At 31.6% G+C, this 19,557-nt stretch overlaps 2 protein-coding genes across 3 annotated transcripts in view; one reads left to right on the top strand and one right to left on the bottom strand.

Annotated features, from left to right (window-relative positions):
• Nucleotides 1-19,557, bottom strand: part of LOC148607548 (protein hobbit-like) — an 85,059-nt gene that overhangs the window by 45,073 nt on the left and 20,429 nt on the right. The window contains exons 5-15 of one of the 2 annotated variants that reach the window (XM_088545836.1): nt 18,894-19,012; nt 18,138-18,198; nt 16,642-16,731; nt 14,664-14,709; nt 13,285-13,347; nt 11,425-11,477; nt 5,402-5,460; nt 4,822-4,919; nt 3,660-3,724; nt 2,569-2,726; nt 326-480 (exon numbers count right to left, since the gene is read on the bottom strand). In XM_088545836.1, the coding sequence (XP_088401962.1) occupies nt 326-480; nt 2,569-2,726; nt 3,660-3,724; nt 4,822-4,919; nt 5,402-5,460; nt 11,425-11,477; nt 13,285-13,347; nt 14,664-14,709; nt 16,642-16,731; nt 18,138-18,198; nt 18,894-19,012 (967 nt within the window). Of the gene's footprint in view, nt 1-325; nt 481-2,568; nt 2,727-3,659; nt 3,725-4,821; nt 4,920-5,401; nt 5,461-11,424; nt 11,478-13,284; nt 13,348-14,663; nt 14,710-16,641; nt 16,732-17,543; nt 17,680-18,137; nt 18,199-18,893; nt 19,013-19,557 lie in introns of those variants that run through there. The other variant, XM_088545837.1, reaches the window with a different exon arrangement.
• Nucleotides 7,335-10,126, top strand: LOC148607549 (uncharacterized). Its single transcript, XM_088546821.1, has 2 exons — nt 7,335-8,275; nt 9,624-10,126. The coding sequence occupies exons 1-2, from the start codon at nt 7,357-7,359 to the stop codon at nt 9,995-9,997; spliced, it is 1,293 nt and encodes a 430-aa protein (XP_088402947.1). The 5' UTR covers nt 7,335-7,356; the 3' UTR covers nt 9,998-10,126.

Here is a 19,557-nt window from a genome sequence, read left to right as displayed (position 1 = left end):
GTTGATCGCATCATGTGACCACAGAGCGGTTAATGTATTTACAGTTTTTGTTGTTTTCTTTGTCAATTTTACATATATTTACATAATGTAATAGATTTAAGCATCAATTTATACTTTTATTCTACATTTCTTTTATTTCAAACAGATCTTACATCATTTTACATAAAAAAACTGTGATCAGATTGGTCACCGTTCATCGATCCGTCAGCAATCAATCAGTGAACAGTCATCAATCCATCAAATCCTTGCACGGATCGCTTCAAGGACAGTAGTTACACAAGAATAAGCATGTAAGGTCATCATTAAAAAAGACAACAGCCATTACCATTTTCAGTAGGTTTTAAGTTGACACATAATCTGGATGTCTGTAGTCCCATTAACAGCCCACTACAGGAAACAGAGGATATAGCTGCTGATACCTCCACCATATCTAAATCTGAGATTACCTCCCTTGTCTTCAGAAACTGTACAATCATGGGACTGAAATAATACATTATGATCTAAATTTCAAAGGCATGATATCAGGAGTAGATGAATATTAAAAACATTTAGTTGGTAACAATACAAAATGAATATTGAAGTTTTCTGAGCAAAAAATTCAATCTATTTATACCATTTTTGACTTTATAATTTTTATCTCCAGCTAGTCAAAATAATTACAAAGAACAAGTGTTCATCAAAGATAATTCAAAGCAACAACAATTCTAGATCTATAATATGATACTGATAAAATGATATAAAGTGGTAAATTTTGGATTGATATCCGATCATTCAATAACATGCAAAATAGATGATAATAATTACATGCAAATTAGATGATAATAACTAATGAATAGATGATAGTAATTACATGCAAAATAGATGATAATAACTAATGAATAGATGATAATAATTACATGCAAAATAGATGATAATAACTAATGAATAGATGATAATAATTACATGCAAAATAGATGATACAGTAGATTCCGCTTAATTGCATAGCCTATTTGCCAGTAAAAATTATGCAAATAACCGGGCTATTCTTATAACCGAAATTACGATTTTACCGGAAGTGTGAGTTCAGGTAAGACGACGATACTGTGGATCAACCAGGGATATCACTGTTCAACATTTCTGATCTGGTATTTAATTGTTATAGACCTTCACATTGTATTGTTCTTTTATCAATAAATAATAATATATATTGTGTTTATCTTATTTGTTGACCTTCTTTATGTCGTGTGTATTTATAAGTAAAACCATGTGTTTCTCATCTATAAATAGAAAATTCCATATTTCATATTTCAGCCAGGATTCAGTGTAATATTCATCAATGTTTGCAGTTTCTGGGCTTTTGAAATGGTCTGTGCGTTTTTATTCCTCTGTTCAATCACCATTGTACACTGATAGATGTGTATTATACGTGTCATTGACCTCAATATATTCCTATGAAGTGTGGATAGTATGGGGCATCTTAGGGTAGTTGAATTTCATTAGACATTGTACTGAATGAATGATGACTTTTAATTTTCGGTTGATATTTATGCCTAGTAACTCAAGCTCACTAAAAACTGTTCAGCTCATTAAAGAAAATTAAATTTACATTGATAATCATTTGTAGTCGGAAGAATTTAAATAGGGACAAAAAATACCCCAAGCCGCATCATAAGGTGATGTTTGGCATGTCGTCAGAAGTCATTGTTGACCTAGGTGCTTGTTTATTTTAATGCAATTAGAAATCATTTAAATTGTCTTTTATGTCCATTATGTTTTTAATCCATTATTAACACCACCTGATTGATGATAACCTAGTTTTTACAACAATAAAAATGATTGACATATTTATGACCCGAAGGCATAAAATAGAATTTGGGAAACCCTGTCTTTACCTCGATGAGGCAAAATTCTCTATGCAATAAACCGAAATGCACCTGCAAGGCTATGCAAATAAGTGATTTTTTCCCTAATAGAATAATAGGAAATGGTTTTGTGCAGGAGAAAATTATGCTAACAACCGAAATATGCAATAAAGCGATATGCGATTAAATGGAGTCGACTGTAATAACTAATGAATTTTTACGACTAAGTTCATTCGGCTAGTAAATCAGAAATTTTATTGTTGTAATGTAGTGCACATGGTTTGACGGTACTCCTAATATTGAGTTATTCAAAGCACCAGGTTATTTGGAAATGACATTTTCGATGTAGAATAAATAATTAAATTAATAATTTGATGTTCCTCAGAATTTATAACATATTTAATACGCAATATATAAACCAAAATCATCTTCTGAAACGATGAAGAAGACACAACCTAAGTACCCAGATCAAGTGAAAAACATGTATACATGTATAGCAATACAACATGTCTAAGTCATTAAAAAGGCAGAAACAATCACTAATACATTTCCGAATTATACTCAACCTCAGATGACTCTAACCTTGGATAATTCGAGCATTTTTTACTGGTTCCTTGACTTCGACTTAACAAAGCTTGAATGTAGTCCCAAAGTTAATTGCCATAAAAATTTCTGGTTAGATATACACAATGTGTCTTAAGTGAATTACATGCAGCAAATATTTTACCTGACTTTCTTTTTAGATTTTGTGCTATCAACCTCAGACTTGGCATCAGGTAAAGATATTTTAGATATGACAGAGGACCAATATTGTACCTCCTCATGATGATAGTTAAAGAAACCTCCGTGGATATTGGAATTGGCCTCCACTGATTTGTCACTTATCTGTTAATAAAATATAAATAATTAAGGCTATAAGAAATACCATTATCATGAGACAGTAAACAAAGCACAAAACGAAAGCAAAAATATTGTAAGTAAGCTAAAAGATCTTCTAATCCCCTTTCACTTGACCTAAATCTAAATTCAACTCATTCAAACATGAAATTGCATGTGTTGTGCTAGGTGCACTCCCACTTGTACAGGAAGTTATTGGACAGCACCCAAAATGATATGTCATATCTATATGAAGCCACAAACCAAATTTACAATCAATCAATACATTGGGAGCTGAGATATTATGAATCTTACACCTGTTCGAGTGCAAGATAGGGAAATCTCAGACACCCGTGGGTAAGATTTAATCAATCTCTAACATGGATCTGTCTAGAGAACTATCACATCTTACCCAAGGGTGTCTGAGAATTCCCAATCTTGCATGAGAAAAGAAAAAGAAATCAATCACCAGCTATTCTTGATAAAATCATTTTCAATCACATATTTGATATTGGTAAAATATAATTGTTCACATGCACATGTTCTGTCTCAACTCATGGGTGAGATAAAGAAATATTGCACAGCTAAAAAAAGGAATTTTGTCGTATTTTAAGTGAGAAATCAGAAAAAATAATTCAGAGGGAAACAATGAAGAAGGAATCAGAATGATAGATGAACACAAGAATGGATTGATGGATGGACAGACAAATGGACAAGGTGATTCCAATTCACCACCCACTTGTTCAATTTAAAAATTATTCTGTGGTAATTGAGTTGAACTCAATGTATAATGTAGGGCAGAATTCAACCTTAACTAGAAAGCTATTTAAATCACTCAGATGCCTTACTAGATTTGTATTGAAAATAATGTCAGATTATTTCTAAGTGAAATAGCATCTTTGTGTCTCATATATTACCAGAAATATAATATCGGTAACTTACTAATATTTTCAGGCTTAGCTTCAGTAGTTCAGCAAATTTCACTTGTGGAGACTGTGTGTGGAAATCTGGAAATATATTTCGATATAAATATCTTTTGTTTGATTAGACGATAAAAGAACACATTGCAAACTGAAATCAAATTCATTTTTTTTTCCGTCTGTTTGAAAAACCATAGTATTCTATTGTAAGTTATTAAAGTCCATATCCATAGATATTGAGATTTTTTACACCTGAAATACCAAAATGTGGTCTCAGGCTATCGTAAGAGTGTACTCAGTACTGAAGGTGTAAAAAATCTCAATATCCATGATTACAAACATATGATACAAATAATCCCTGATATCAGTGCAATAATGTTTAATCCACATTTAGAGGGCCAAAATGAAGCAATGTTCTAGTAGAGTTTTCATTTGGCATTATTTTGCTATTGTTAAAAATTTGAGAAAATTGAGATGTTTTTATCTATCTTTGATAGAACTCTACGATTCATGAAAATACCAGATTTAAAAGTCATTCTTTGAAATTTTACCATTTGATTTAGGTGAACTCATAATTTACATGTGAATGCCATCACAATTTCATGACACTAATAAAGATAATTTGCATATACCACAAATAAATACACATACAGTGTGTGAACAAAAAGGAAAAAAATAACATCTACTGTATCAATGGATCCAAGTAAAGGAATTTCAAAGTACATTCCTCATGTAGCTAGATTTTTTCTTCTGCCAAGCAATACCTAAGTACATGGGTTTTGTAAAGATGAGTTCCCAGCCAATCAAAATCCTAGAAATTTACTAGTATGGAGATAATGTCTTAAATAGCTTGCATACAAATATTTTGTTTAATCTTTCATTTTAAAACTTTTTGTTTGATATCCCCAAAACAAAAAAAAATAACCAACCATGGCAATTTCCTCAGCAGAGGCTAAACTTGATATTCAAATCTTTACACCTCTGCCACACTCCGTACTTAACCTGCCTCTATATGCAAATTAGTAGAGCTTCAGAGATTTGTAATGAGTAGAACTCATGCCTTGTGCAGTTTTTCACATTTTTGTATAGCAGAGCCTACAGGTTAGCAGAGTGATTCCTAGTTAGTCAGAAAGTGGTTATACATATGTAAAGGATATTGCAATCATAGATGAATATTTTTTCACCTTCTAATAAAAGTCCACAAAAGCTTTTCTCTTCCTCTTGACAAGCACTATTCTCATGGTACTCTGTATGGAAAGTCTTAAGACCAACTGACAAGGTCCTAAAATACAGTAGAGAAAAGACCTAGAGATCTATCAAAATTCCAGTTATGTTAGCATTGCAAAATATATATACCAACACTATGTCTCGTTTCTTTTGCAACAAATAGCTGGTTATAGAATGACAAAATTAATGTATATTTTCTATAATAAGAGAAAATTTTTGGAAGAAAATCTTTCTGAAATATTATTTTTACACAAAACTGAAAACTGAAAGAAGTACAGTTTGTACTTAATGAATGCTTGAATTATAGTCAAATCTTGGAACAAAAGCATTTTTGAGTCAGCAGTGATGAAAATAAATTAGTGACCAAAACTTAATTTCAGAAAATGGAAATTGTATTTGACACTTCTGTTGGTTTATTGTAATGGTAGAAATGTGAAGAAGTGGGTAGTGAAACGTGCATAGTCTACCAAATTTTCCCATAGAATTTGACTGTTTTCTTTTTGTTTTTTTTTATCTGGAGAACTGAGTATCACTTACCTTTGTTTTGTTTCTCTGATTATTTTGACATCTAATTCTGTTACATCAATACCTATCTCCTGAAAAGGAAAAGAATCAAAAATCTATTAATAAGCTGCTTTGTTTCATAGAATCATCAAATTGCACTAAAATCTCCTAAAAGGGACAGAAAACTTAATTTCATAAGAAGAAGACATTGTTTCTAGTTAAGAGTCATCAATAGATTACATTTAAACTCCTAAGGCCTAATAACAAATGAGATCCTGAAAATAAACGGGGTTCAAGATATTTAATAGGACAAGAAATGTTCTGCCAAATTTGGTATAACTCCCTTAAAAGATTGTACAGAGATTTTGCCTGGCATAGTCAGTCAGTCAGTCAGATAAACGAACAGAAGGAAGGACAGCCAATAACATTACTATATCCTTTCAAAACGTTTTAGTATCATTAATGGACCTGCAATAAAATTCTCAGCATTTTTATTGAGGACTGAACACTTGCATAACAACTTGTAAGCTGCAGGGAATCTGCTCAAATAATCCAATAATGCACAAGCATCTAATGAAAATACAAATTCAAACCTTAACCTGTCTTAAAAGACTATGGTCAAAATACCTCTATGTAGTGCATCCTATATTAAATGAACCTATAAATGCTCACCACGTCTTAAGTGACCAAGTTTTTACTCTCCCTAAAGTTCGGTTTGACTGTATAGTTAATAACTGAGAAATTGAACTTTTCAATCACATTTAGTAAATACTATGGGCTGTATACGGAATCAGAAATTTATAACAGACAGACAGGCAGACATGAGAAAACCAATATATGTAAAGCTCTTATGGTAAAAGGAACATCCTTCATTTAATATGGTAAGATCTCTGACATAAAAAGATAAAAATCTGCACTAAATAAAAGATAATGGCATGAAGTGCAGTTCATTGACTTAAGCTATCAGTTGATTAATTGTGCAAATAATCCTATGTAAGGAAAACAGCATAGGATGATCTTTTAACTCTAGCTAAGGATTAATTACACAACCTCACTATCACAATCTCAAAGACAGCAGGCACAGGCCATGGGGGAACATTTACAAACATACAGATTCCAGTCTATGTCTACAATTGAGAAAAAAGTACATCCAGGTAAAGCATGATATTAATAAAGAGCACTCAAAGTGGCACCAAGAATGTTTTTATTTAGCAAATATTATATAAAAACTTACAAAATTGAAGAAGATCTTCAAATTTATCTTCTTATAAAAATTAGTAGAAGAGTACTTAACATGAACAATGCCTTAAATTCATGATTTCATAGAACATGAACCTGTCATACTCCCCACTCTTCCTAAAATTGGAGGGGGAAATTTCTTGCATGAAAATTTTTTTATGAATTCAACCCTAAAAATTTTCTTCCCTCCCTTCACTTGGTCTCAATCCTGGAAATACAAATATGCAATTCCTATTTTTATTAAAATGCAGCATTTCCCCTTGGTTCTCTTCCACTTTGTCATTGTATCACTTTTTTAATAACCATTTTCATGATTTACCTTATGCATCATGTCTTAAACTTCTGATTTGAATAAGTCATGGATTTATAATAAGACTTAGATCCTATTGAAACTAGGGACATTTTTTTGTGCTGGCCAAGTTGTTCCATGAAGAAGGTATGAAATTAGCAGAATCTGTATTTCAGTTTCTTTTCTCATTTAAAACTATTCAGCTATTTCTGCTACAATAAATCCAAAAATGTCAAAGCGGTCCACAGGATGCAGCTTCCTATCTGACTGAAATCAGGCTGTCAGTGAGTCAAAGGTTTTATCTTATATTTGTATGAATATACTGTCATGAGGACTCTAATATTTCACTATAAAATATTTATCTAAATATCCAACAAGTGAAACATTATCACCTTACTTAAAGATAAATACACATATTTTAATAGAGATAATATAAAATAGACCTACAATTAAACCAGAAATGAAGCTGGTCTTTATTTTGTGTTCAATAGGAGTAGTTAATGCCTTTTTATTGGACAGTAATAATAGTTCCCATCCAGGGCATCAGACATATCTCTCCTTGGCGGAATACTATGGTGACAAATCCAAGATTCAACAAGTAATTGAGAAGAATCACCAGGAAATGATTATCTACCATGAGCAACAAGAGAAGAGCCTAAATTTACTTGCTTCTCAAATACAGGACAAACTAAATGCTATGGACCAAAGAATATTAGGGAATATAGCAGCGAATTCTCAGCAAACTGCTATTACAGCATTGGAACAAAAATACCAAGCCCTGGAGCAGAAGTATGCAGAGATGAAAAACTCATCAGATTCTTGGAAGCAGAAATACAACAACCTTGACCGAAAGTACACACTACTTCAACAAGACAACAGGAATCTTCACCTGTCATTGGACTCCCAAACACAAACATCAGTTCAGATACAACAAAAACTTGACAGGTTAGAGACCAAGGAGCAACTTCTGAAGAATGAAACAGATGCCCTCAAACAGAAGGTTGTAAACCTCGAGCAACTTAAAGGAATCAATCAATTACAGACTCTCAGTGAAGTACAACAGAAGACTCAGACCCTTGACACTAAAGTGACAGCTCTGGCCAATACTGAGCAAGCAAGGAGCCAGGACTTTATAGCTCTGTACAACAAAATCAACACACTGGAAAATAATGATAAATTAATCATAAACACAATGAACAATAAATTTCAGGAAATAGAACACAACTATACAACATTCCTAACAACAACTGTTAGAGAGCAGAAACAAGCCATGGAGGGTCTCAGAAATAAGAGTGAGTCAGAAGTAGGAAAACTGCAGGAATCCTTTAACCAGTCAATCTCCATGATACAGAAGAATGTTGAGGACCAATTACAACCAGGTAATAAGACATTAAATCACTTTTTTCTTATTATTATTTAGTGTTGTTATAGAAGAACATACATTAAAGCTACCATGCAAAACAGCTTACATATGGTTGTATTGTCTTCAAATGCTTTACCATTGTCTTATCTAGTTTAATTTACATTTCTTATGTTAAGCATGAATGTAACAATCATATTTCTTTGTTTTTGTTAGTTTTGACTATTTATATATTTATATATTTATATTTTATATAATTAAGAATACAGACTGATGACAAGCTAGTCCTATTTTTGGATGATATATCATTTCATTCAGATCTGTATGCAAATGACATATGCATTCCTAAGAATAATGCATTTAGAAAATAGTCTAACCAATTGACATGATTAGCATTTTTATCGTATTTCAAGAGGCATAACTCAATTCAAATGTCAAGTTGACCGTCTAAATACTATTAGATATAGTAAATTATCGCTATTTTGTTTAAAATAGAATAGAAACTAGCGATAATTTGCAATATCACGCCAGTCGAGAGAGAATGACAATTATCGCTAGTTTCTATGTCCTCACATGACATACAAGCAACAGCATAAGAATATTTCACGACCCAAATAACCATCTGCTTGTTTACTGCGTATGAAATAATGGCTAATTTGTGGCAATATTTTCTAGTCTACAATGGAAAATGATTAAATACAGTAACCTACCCAATTAGAATGAATAAATCCAAAAATTATTTAACAAATTTTAAATGCGATCATCATAGTTAACCAATTTTTTTTTAATGTGTATCACAGCTGCCCAACACATGTGACGTCACGTAGCATGTCGCTGAAAAATAGTCCCGAAAGGAAATTTTGCAGTGCTTATAAAACTTACATATTTAGGTCAGGACTACTGAAAATAAAAGAAAACTAATACCTTACAATTCAGCAAAACAGGGATAAACAGATTATTAAATATTTTTTCAACATCTCCTTGAAAAAATATTAAATAATCTAATATTAACCAACTGTGATGACAAATTTACTTTGAGAAACCTAGCCAAATTTAGCAACATCGTGATGTCCATATGTCCAATTGGTATTACCTTTCTGATGTGTGTATTCTTATTATTGTCACTACAACTATTTTGTACTCTCATACAAAAAATAAATGAAACCACCCAGGAAAAAAGTTTGTAAAACGGTTTGTTGCAGAATGATAAAATGACAGAATCGAAAGTGTAAAACTATATACCACTGCTACTTATTGGCTGGAGAATAATAATTCAGACTTCAACTTGCATAAGGCATCCACTGGATTTTTTAAGTTTTTTCTATATGAACTTGAATGTAAGTACTAAGATTTTCCTTTTTTTCCAGTAATTCTAACAGCATGTCACTATGCTAATGAATACATTCAAGCAGGACTCATGAAATTCCCACATGTGAAAACTGCTACAGGAATTTCTAACCTATCAGCCTACAACACCACAGGTAAATTTAGATGTCAGATGCCAGGGTATTACTTTGTAATAGCAACACTTGAATCCTGGACAGATCATGTCCTTGTTGATATAATGCTGAATTCTAAGAGTCAATACACACATTATGTGACAGGTACAGCCCATGGCAAGTGGTTCCCAGGGAGTACAGCAATAACAATGAAGTTAGAGACAAATGATGAAGTCTGGATAAGATTTCCAGTTGAATACCCAATATATAAGTCCTGTCTTAACGTTTTTAAAATCAAATAGTTAAAAGGAGAGTAATGTGATAGTGCTACTTTTAATGTACTCAGAAAATCAAAGCACTCAAAAGTTATTAAAAATAGTAGAACAATGTGCTAGGGCCAAATGTTGAGGTAACAGTTTTTCTCTGTTTTAGGTTAATAAAAGTACTGAAACTATTGAAATATTTATTTTAACAGTGTCCCACCTAATCATAAAGAGATGAAAGCAGTGTTTACAGCACAAACGGTGATTTTGGTAACCTTGAATTTATTTCCAAATACAGGCAGTTTCCACAAGAAACCTAATTTTAATTAACACAAAATTATGCATTATACCCAAAAATAACAGTTTATCCCTCCTTTTTTGGTTCCCAATTGGTTTATGTTCTTCCAAAAACCAAAAGAGGGGGACTTTTGGAAAGAAGTAACAAAATCACAGCAAAATATTCAATAATATAAAAAGAATATCTTTTTGATGTTTTTCAGATACCTGTATTTTGGTTTGGTCAAAAAGAAATCAACACAAATACATGTGGTATCAACTTAAAATCATCAAAGCCCTTTCATTTTTTAAGAAAATTCACAAATGTTGTGGTTAAATGATTATACTTAAGTCCAGAACTTCCTACGGAGAAATAGCATGTGTTATTTTGGTTTACTCCTCACTTGCTAGCCCCTTACAACTTACTTAATATAATATGCAAAAAATGACTGCCTGACCCCTATGTTCTATTTTTTAGTAATGGCAGCCATGTTTTTCCACTAATAAAAAATCTCCACATCAGTTCTATGCAGGACATCCCAAGAAACATTCATTCCGAGCTTGGTTTCAATTGGTCAAGTAGTGTCAGAGATTTTTGAAAAAAATAACATTACAAATAGCAACTAAATGTCCAAAATGGGCAAGAATTCCAAAATGGCTTACAAATAAATATGAAAATTTGACCACAGATTGAGCTCAACATGCTGAACACTTTTACCTACATCAAAATTTAGCTAAACCTAACAGTTTTGGAGATACATGTGAAAAAATACAGTCTGACCCCTATGTTCTATTTTTAGTAATGGCGGCCATGTTCTTTGATGCACCAAACATCCCCACATCAGATCTATGCAGGATACCCCAATGAAAATTCATACCAAGTTTGGTTCAAATTGGTCAAATAGTGTCAGAGAAGTCACAGAAAATCATAGTTAAATGAAGATATTCCTTTGGAGACAAGCCTCCCACCCCACCCCCCCCCCCCCCACAAAAAAAATGTAAACTGTTAACATAAAAGTCAATCATGCCCTTCATAAATTAATAAAAGCATGATAAAATAAGATTTCACTTGTGTATGGAACAAGTTCAGCACACTCCTTAAATCTAGGGATTCTTCGGTTCCTCTTGACCATATCTTATCAAACTTTAATTTACTGGGGCATAAAAAGAAAGGGAGATTGCAAACTAACCTGTGGTAACAATTTCCAGTTAATTGCTTTTGGAGCTTCCAATTTTTGTACATCTGAAATGAAAAAGAAAATTTTAGGCTATAGGAAATAGCAGTTGGATATGACTTCTCCTTTTTCTCCATTAACTAACATTGTGAGTGAGCTCATTAATTTATATCTTAACACATAAACCATTTCAAAATGCTTTTTTGATTATCACCAACGGCAAGCATCCTTCAAAAAATATCTTGCTTCATGGACATCTATTTATGATGCATAAACTTTATAGAAAGTTTCATCAAATCCTATTTAACAGAAAAGAAGGAGTTGTACATACAAGGTACATACAGGACAGACAAACAGACAGATAAGGTAGTTCATATATATAACCCCAAACAACTTTAGGGGAGGGGTATCACTAAAAATAGACTGGTAAGTCTATTCACAAAGCAAATATTTACAAAAAAATTGAAGTTGCCAAAAAAATTCAAAAAAAAATCTAAACAATTCTTCCCATTATTTACCCAATTTATCCAATAAACAATTTATAGCAAAAAATAAACATGGAATTTACATGCAAGATTACATAAATAACCTGCAGAATTTGATTTCTAATTTGTACATGTACCTGCATACATATGCTGAACTTGGCCTTATATGATATTGTTATTGGTCCATTGAATAATTTCTTTATTTTTTACATTGATACAATTCATTTTTTTCAACTTAGTGTACACTTGCTTCAATATAGGCAACAACTATTCCAATGAAGGAGTGATGTCATATTGACCATTACAAAACTAAGCAGAAATACTCAGAACATGCTCACAAAAAAATGCCCTCACTTTACATGAATATTAGTCATGTTAAAAATAATACTGCCCTCACGAAAGACCCAACATGTGTTTTCCAATAATTATCATCTTCTATCATACACATCTATACATGATTCCTACTCTAATTGTCATGTTTGATCATCTACCCTTGAAGGCATCAAACAATTCTTATCTACTTTCATACAAATGTACATATGATGCCTAACCTTCCTTTCAGATTTCATTTAAATTTATTAAGTTATGCTCATGAGAAGCTATCCAGTAAATCCTTAAATAAGTTTCATTACTTCACCTTACTGGTAAATAATAATTATCTTCCTTTACATGCATCTATATGTGATAACTAAAATCATTCAATCAGTAATTGAGGAAGAGTTATAATTACAAGATGTGAGGACACACAGACAGACAAAGTTTTTCTTACATATATCCAAAAGTTTGTTCAAAGTATAATTAAAAGAACAATAGTTTAAAGCCGACCACAATGGCAACTAGCCCTAATTGACATGTTCCAATACTGGTGACTTTTCTTGACTTAACCTTAGAAGCTGAGGTCATTGATACTGCATATTTCATTGCATTCCAAATACTAAACATTAGACTAAGCCTCGTTTGGGCCACTTCCTATTTGCATGGTGCTAGGACCTGCCACTGTAATAGGTGCCATTTTCCTGCATACAAATATGTGAATAGGTGGGGGAAAATGAAAAAAATTATATAATATGTCTAATAAAGGTATACATTGAAAATATATGGTCAAAAACATCCTTGTCCTATCATTTGTACAATAAATACATGATGAATATTGTTATTATATGTCCTAGTGCATCATAATCAAGGGAACACTCCTTATATATATGGGACTAGGTCTCTTTGCTGACAAAATATATGAAAAGGTCAGCATTTTTTCAAAATCAAAATATATGAATAGGGTGGGGTTATAGAATCCCAGTGGCATCCCTTTCATAAATCAAAGAATTCCCCCACCCCCTGCAGACTAAGCCCATGGTAACAAAATAAAAAAGGTTGTTGAAAGAAACCATACCTTTCTTTTCTAATGACTCAGTAAACTTCTTTTGGTTTATTTGCTGTAAACTTGATAAAAATCCTGCAAAAATTATGCATGAAATTAGAAATCGATAAACAGGTATATGAAAAATAGTCAACATCATACTCATACAGGGCAATTACAAAAGTTTTAAACTTATAGAAACAAGAAATCTGTGAGCCAATGCCCACTAGTGATCCCCCTACACCCTAACTATAGTATATGGTCAAAATGTATAATGAGTTGTCAAACAGGAAGATGTCACCAAGCCTAACTCAAATTCCAGAATATGGTATATCATGGATCATGGAACTCGTGGATCGTTATGGTGTATCCATCAGCACCATGAAAACTGATTTATTCAACGGGTCATAGTTTTCCTTTCCTCATTTATCTACCACGGACTTTACTTTTTATGAGCAACTTGGCGGGTTTTTCTAGAGAAGCAGAGGACGCTTACCCTACCGGTGCACCTGGTCCATGCTCCCAGTTTTCAGTGGAGTCTGAGTTGCTCATTTACTTTTGTTACTTTATATGTATGATTTTAGTTACTTTATGTTCTTTGTTGTGTATGACTGTTTTCCATGTCTGGTCTTTGTCCCTGGATTATATTTTTTTGATTACCACTATAACCTTGGTTCCCTTGATTACTCTTATATAAAGCTTGTGTCAGAATATCAAGTGGCTGTAGTTGCAGGGAAAACTGTTACCAAATTGAATGACGGACACAGTTAAAATAGTACAGCCCTATCCTAAGGAGCAGGGGAATAAAAAAAAAAAAACATGTTGTATATTGATCTCTGGCAAAAAAGGTAAATTTTGTATATTATAATGCTACAATTTTTCATATAAAATAGACAGTGTTTAAAATTGGTATTACCTTGTAAAAACATAATTTCATTTTAAAAAGGATAGAGCTACTCATGTATTTTTTAAATATTTTTCTAACTGCAAAAAAAAAAAACCCCAAAAACCAGGAAATTTTGGTTTATTCAAGATAATATATGTAACTAAAACTGTTGTTCACATACCTTTATAAATTTAATTTTTCATTGAGATAAACTCCTAAAAAATTATGAATCATTTGCCTGAACTGTGCAAATTAAAAAAAAAAATGTGTAAATATATGTTTTATATAATAACCAAACTTTAAGAACTTTCATAACAAAAATATTTAATCCCTTCTTTTTTTAATTTTTTGCACTAAAAATAGTAACTCACTATGATAATGAAAACCAAAATGGTTATTATACCGTTTATTGGAGAGGATTTCTGACATGTAAAAATCTTTAAAAAGGATAGATTAATAAATTATAAACTTTCAACATCACAACACAATTGAGGAACTCCATTATTAACCAATTTATTCTACATACCTTCTGTCATGTTAGCATGGGGTTTATCTATCAACAATCGCAATGACTGAAAAAAATAAAATAAATAGTAAGTGAAGACCCCATACACTAACTCTAGTATAAGGTCAAAATATAAAGAGAGCTGTCAAACAAGATATAGTTATTCTATACGCTTAAAGCTGCATCAGCTGTCAAATTTGTTAAGTTTTGATTTTACTAAATTTTGCCAATTTAATGAAAAAAGTTTGTAGTAACGCAATTGAAGCAATTAATGTCAATAATACCTACGGAATATTGTGAAAAGAACGTTTTTTTTTAAATCAGAGATGATCGATAGGTCTGATCTAATTATTTTTTGCCATTACTTCCGAAGATTGCCGACAGGACATTCATCAGGGTTAAAAATACTTTAACCGTGGTGCAAAAATAACAATTAAGGATCCACAGGTAAGCATGTGTCTTGTTTTTGTTTCATTTCATCTATTTCTTGATTAGTTTCCAAATCAATAATGATCATATTTGAGCCGCATTATATCACAATACGTAAATTTCAAAGGGATCCTTGCATTATATTCAAACTTTTTTCTATTACTTCTTGAATCTGTTGGTCTTCCTTGCCGTTAAATAACCTCTTTCGCTTTGTAATTTAATGCATTTTATATGCAGATATCAAATGAAATTATACAAGAAAAGTACAATTTAGTAGAAATAATTCAAATTAAGGTATATTTCAAAAGAAACAAAATACTTAAGAAAATGACAGCTAATGCAGCTTTAAAATCAATACTCAGGATATAAAACATTAAAACAATAGTTTGTATCAAAATCAAGTTAATATGATAATGTAAAAATGTAATCATCAATCATAAAGACTTTAAAAAATCAGCTAATTCTGTAAACAGTAAGTAGGCTTGTGAAAGGTCTGAATTTCGAAAGTGCCGTAAGGGACCCTTAGTTGAGATTGCATACCAATTATCAAGTAGCTGTGACATGTACATGTATGTGAGGAAAATATAAGTTTCAGACAGATGGACATATGGTTGGATTTACAAAGGTAAAATATAATACCTGTCTCTCCTTCCAAGCATGGGTTTATAAATAAGATATGTATGCTTTGACACAATATGATTGTGGAAATTTTAGTGATTTTTTGGTGATATCTAACAACACTTTTTTCATGCTTCAATTGCAAAAGAAAAACACTTATTTGTGTAACCTCATATTTTCCACCAACTCTTGGCCTGTTGCCCAAAGTTTCTTATTACTATATAAAAATAAGCGATTTAATTTTTAGTTTACTGTTTCTTTCTTACGCTGCCTCATATCAGTATTACTGTAAACTTACTAATTTTTGTGGTTATTAATTTCTGCAGATTCTGTCAAGTGAACATATCCGAGGATATCAATTTTTTGCAATTTAAAAAAATTAATAGCATTATACAGTGTTAAAAAATATTTCAGCAGAAACTGATTTCCATGATATTCTATCCACACACAAAATAGAAAAAATTAGTACACCATGAAAATTAATATGTTTTACAGTATCACAACTAAAGTGAAAAAGGATTTATCCTTATTGTAAAATGAGTTACAACTACGTACTGCTATGTATAAGAATCGGGCAAAATGTCTACATGGTGTGGCACATGAAGAAAAAAAAACAGAGATTTTATTGCATTAACAAAGTATTTAGACCTGATAACCTCCAGAAATAACCATCAATGTGTTCGTAAAATTTGCCTTTTTAAGACACTGATAAGTCAAATTTAGTTGGAATGTACTATGGAAATATGGTGGAAAATTTTTCCATACTTTTTCCTTATATCAGCAGTCAAAAAATATCTACATCACAGATGCTTCAGGATAAATTTAAATAACATTACAGTTGTTTTCTAGATGTATTGAATATATCTGATGCAAAATAGACTAAATGAGCCAACCACTGCCTTATTCTTACACAGAATGGTAATTAAATCTGTCAGCAAATACCCAGTCATACCTTTAGATGTTTGATATTTTCCTGCCTAGCTTGAAGGTGTATAAATGTACTCCAAGACATTTCCGCTAAACATGGCTCAGATAGTGGATCCTAAAAAGTTTCATCATTGCATAATTACAAGGCTAACAACAATAAAGACATATGCACAAATTGATGCAATGCATTGTAAAGTGAAATATAATTGGGATGTTTTAACTAATGAAGCTAAAAGGTTATTTAAAAATATATATGTCAAGGTAAAATTTTACAAAGAACTACACATGGTCCAATAGAGTTTGTGAGTTTCATCACATGACCTTCAATATATGCAAATTCATGAATACTGGATTTGAACAATACAACATTTATGTAACACTGGCTTTGTGCATATGATATTGTTTCTAAGATGGTTTATTTTCTCTGACAGATGGAAAGCTTCTAACTAGTGTTGACATATCCTTGAAATTCATGGGTACATTATATGACCTTAAAATAATTTTCATGTGAAAGTTACTTAAAACAAGGTATTATTTGAATTTAAAATCATTTTAGAATTTAGAAAATGACAAACAATAATTTGTAAAAGTAATCCTTACTAAAGGGGTTAATAACGCCAGCATGGCTAAAGGGTAAGGTTAATTGGAAACTAGTCAAAGGAAACTTACAAAGCCATCTTAGTCATGATGGCATGAATAAACCCCTTTGTAGGAGTTAGTTTTATAAATAGTTTTTCCCTTTTTTTCTTAAATCCAAAATAATTCAGAGTTCAAATAATACCTTGTTTTAACATGAAATTTATGCAAAAAGTTGACAAATGGCTTGATTTAACTGAATTTCAGATGAACTCAGTTAAAAATTTCATTTGCTCAATTTAGGTGAAAGTCACAAGAAATTCTGAAGAAAATTATGTGAAATAATTTAACCTGTGTAGAAACTGTCCGATTATACGGCTGTCATTAAAACCCAGATGATGATTTATGTGCTTGATTCAGAATAGGGTCAGAGATATCCATCATTTAATTTTGTTTATCCATAATGTGATCTCAAATTGCATGTTGTTGTGGTAGTCCCTAAACCGATCCGTGCAATGATTTGACGGATCAGTGACCACTGATTGATTGATCGCTGATGGATTGATTACCGATGACCAGTGACCGTTCTGATCGCATTTTTGTTATGTTAAATGTAGGACGATCTGTTAAAAATAAAACAAATGTAAAATAAAAGTAAAAGTATTAATTGATGTTTAAATCTACTGCAATATGTATATATGTGTAAAATTGACAAATAAAACATCAGAATCAATAAAATATATTGACCGCTCTGTGTTCATGTAATGCGATAACATGTTTAATGGACCAGTTTGATGGATTGATGACTGATGGAAAACTGATCAGTGATAGATGACAATCCCAATTTTTGTTGCATGGACCGGTTCAGGTAATGTAGCAACATTAAAAATCTGGTTCAGGTACTGTAGCAACCTTAGAAAATCTGTCTGATTATGAAGAACTTACATGGTTTGCACTTCTCAATGCTTTACAGTTAACTCCAACCACATCTAGTATTACAGAGTAGCTATATCAAGAAAATACATACAAATTTACACATCACTTAAAAAGTGTTATAGATAATCAAATCTGTTTTAAGTTCTTACTTATTTTTTACAAATTTGAAAACAATTTGATATTCAACATGTAGTTGTGTTGTTCCTCAAAATTGACTGGTCAAAACTCATTAATATATTGTGTACAATATTTTAATCACAGTAGAGAAACAGAATCCATCACAATTACTTGTGAGAAACAACATTCCTCAACAATAGCTCTCAAAAATTTACAAACAAAGTTCTTAAAATAGATGTCTTAGGTATATTTAATTTTTACATTTCATACGAAAAATTGTTGCTAAATCAATGCAATTCAAAATTTCAGATTCTACTGGAACTATTTACAATTGTACACTTATAAATTATCAATGAGAAAACAAAACAAAGGGAAATTATTTGCTTTTAAAAACATTTCTGGTTACTGAGTTTTGTGGCACTCAAAAACCATTGAATATTATCAAAACTTCTGGTTTAATCAGAGTTCTAATTAATATCACTATTTTGTTTAAAATCCCTTTTGATCTTGCTATGCGATAATTTTCAATCTCAAACCAGTCGAGTCAGAATGAAAATTATTGCCAATTTCTATGTCTTCGCATGACATACAAGCAACAGTGTGGGAATATTTGGAGACCCAAATAACCGTCTGACACTTCAAACCTACCATCTGTCTACAATAGCAATGTCAAGATTGACACTTTGTCCATCGAGATGAACCAGGCAGTCAGGAATCATTGTGTTCAGTAACATCACTGTCAGATTATTTATCTTCAATCCTAAATACTAAAAGTGTAAAGGAAGAAAAGAAATTTTAATATGTATTATGAAATGAATAAATCACCGTTCATTATTCCTGCACAAAAAATTATGTTTTAAAGTCTTTGATGTGACTTGATGAGGGATCAAACCCATGACCTTCCACACTTGAAGAAAGCATACTACCATGAGACCATTAAGAGGGTACATGAGGTTAAAGAAGCAGGGGGCCACTCACTTTAAATACTGATTCACCAAGGTCAAAGATCAAAGTTTTTGGTAAATGTCTGTTTTTAAGTTATGTTTGTTGTTTCAGTTTAATATTTTTTATTGTCTTTGTCTTTTTACTTGTTTTGGATTATACATTTAAATAATATATTGACCATTGTTTCCCAAAAGCCCAGAATTATTTTATTTTTAGTTTTACGATTTATTTGCCAAACCAATTTCTTTTCATTTCACCAGAAGGTGACCTCCTAACACAACAATTATTTTACACCATGATAAGCTTTCACTTTACAAAGTTTTATATCACCTTCTTTCAGGCAGTTGTTGCTTCTGCTTGATCAACA

The sequence above is a fragment of the Perna viridis genome, chromosome 9, assembly GCF_037379345.1.
Source record: "Perna viridis isolate PV_CMFRI_1.1 ecotype Kerala chromosome 9, ASM3737934v1, whole genome shotgun sequence".
Lineage (NCBI taxonomy): Eukaryota > Metazoa > Mollusca > Bivalvia > Mytilida > Mytilidae > Perna > Perna viridis.
Note: the sequence above shows the minus strand (reverse complement) of the source record. Positions and strands in the feature narration are given on the sequence as shown.

Bases quoted from the DNA above. Each gene is read 5' to 3' on its own strand.
- LOC148607549 (XM_088546821.1), top strand. From the start codon at position 7,357: ATGAAGCTGGTCTTTATTTTGTGTTCAATAGGAGTAGTTAATGCCTTT. The intron at 8,276-9,623 runs GTAATAAGACAT...CTTTTTTTCCAG, and splicing joins TGAGGACCAATTACAACCAG to TAATTCTAACAGCATGTCAC.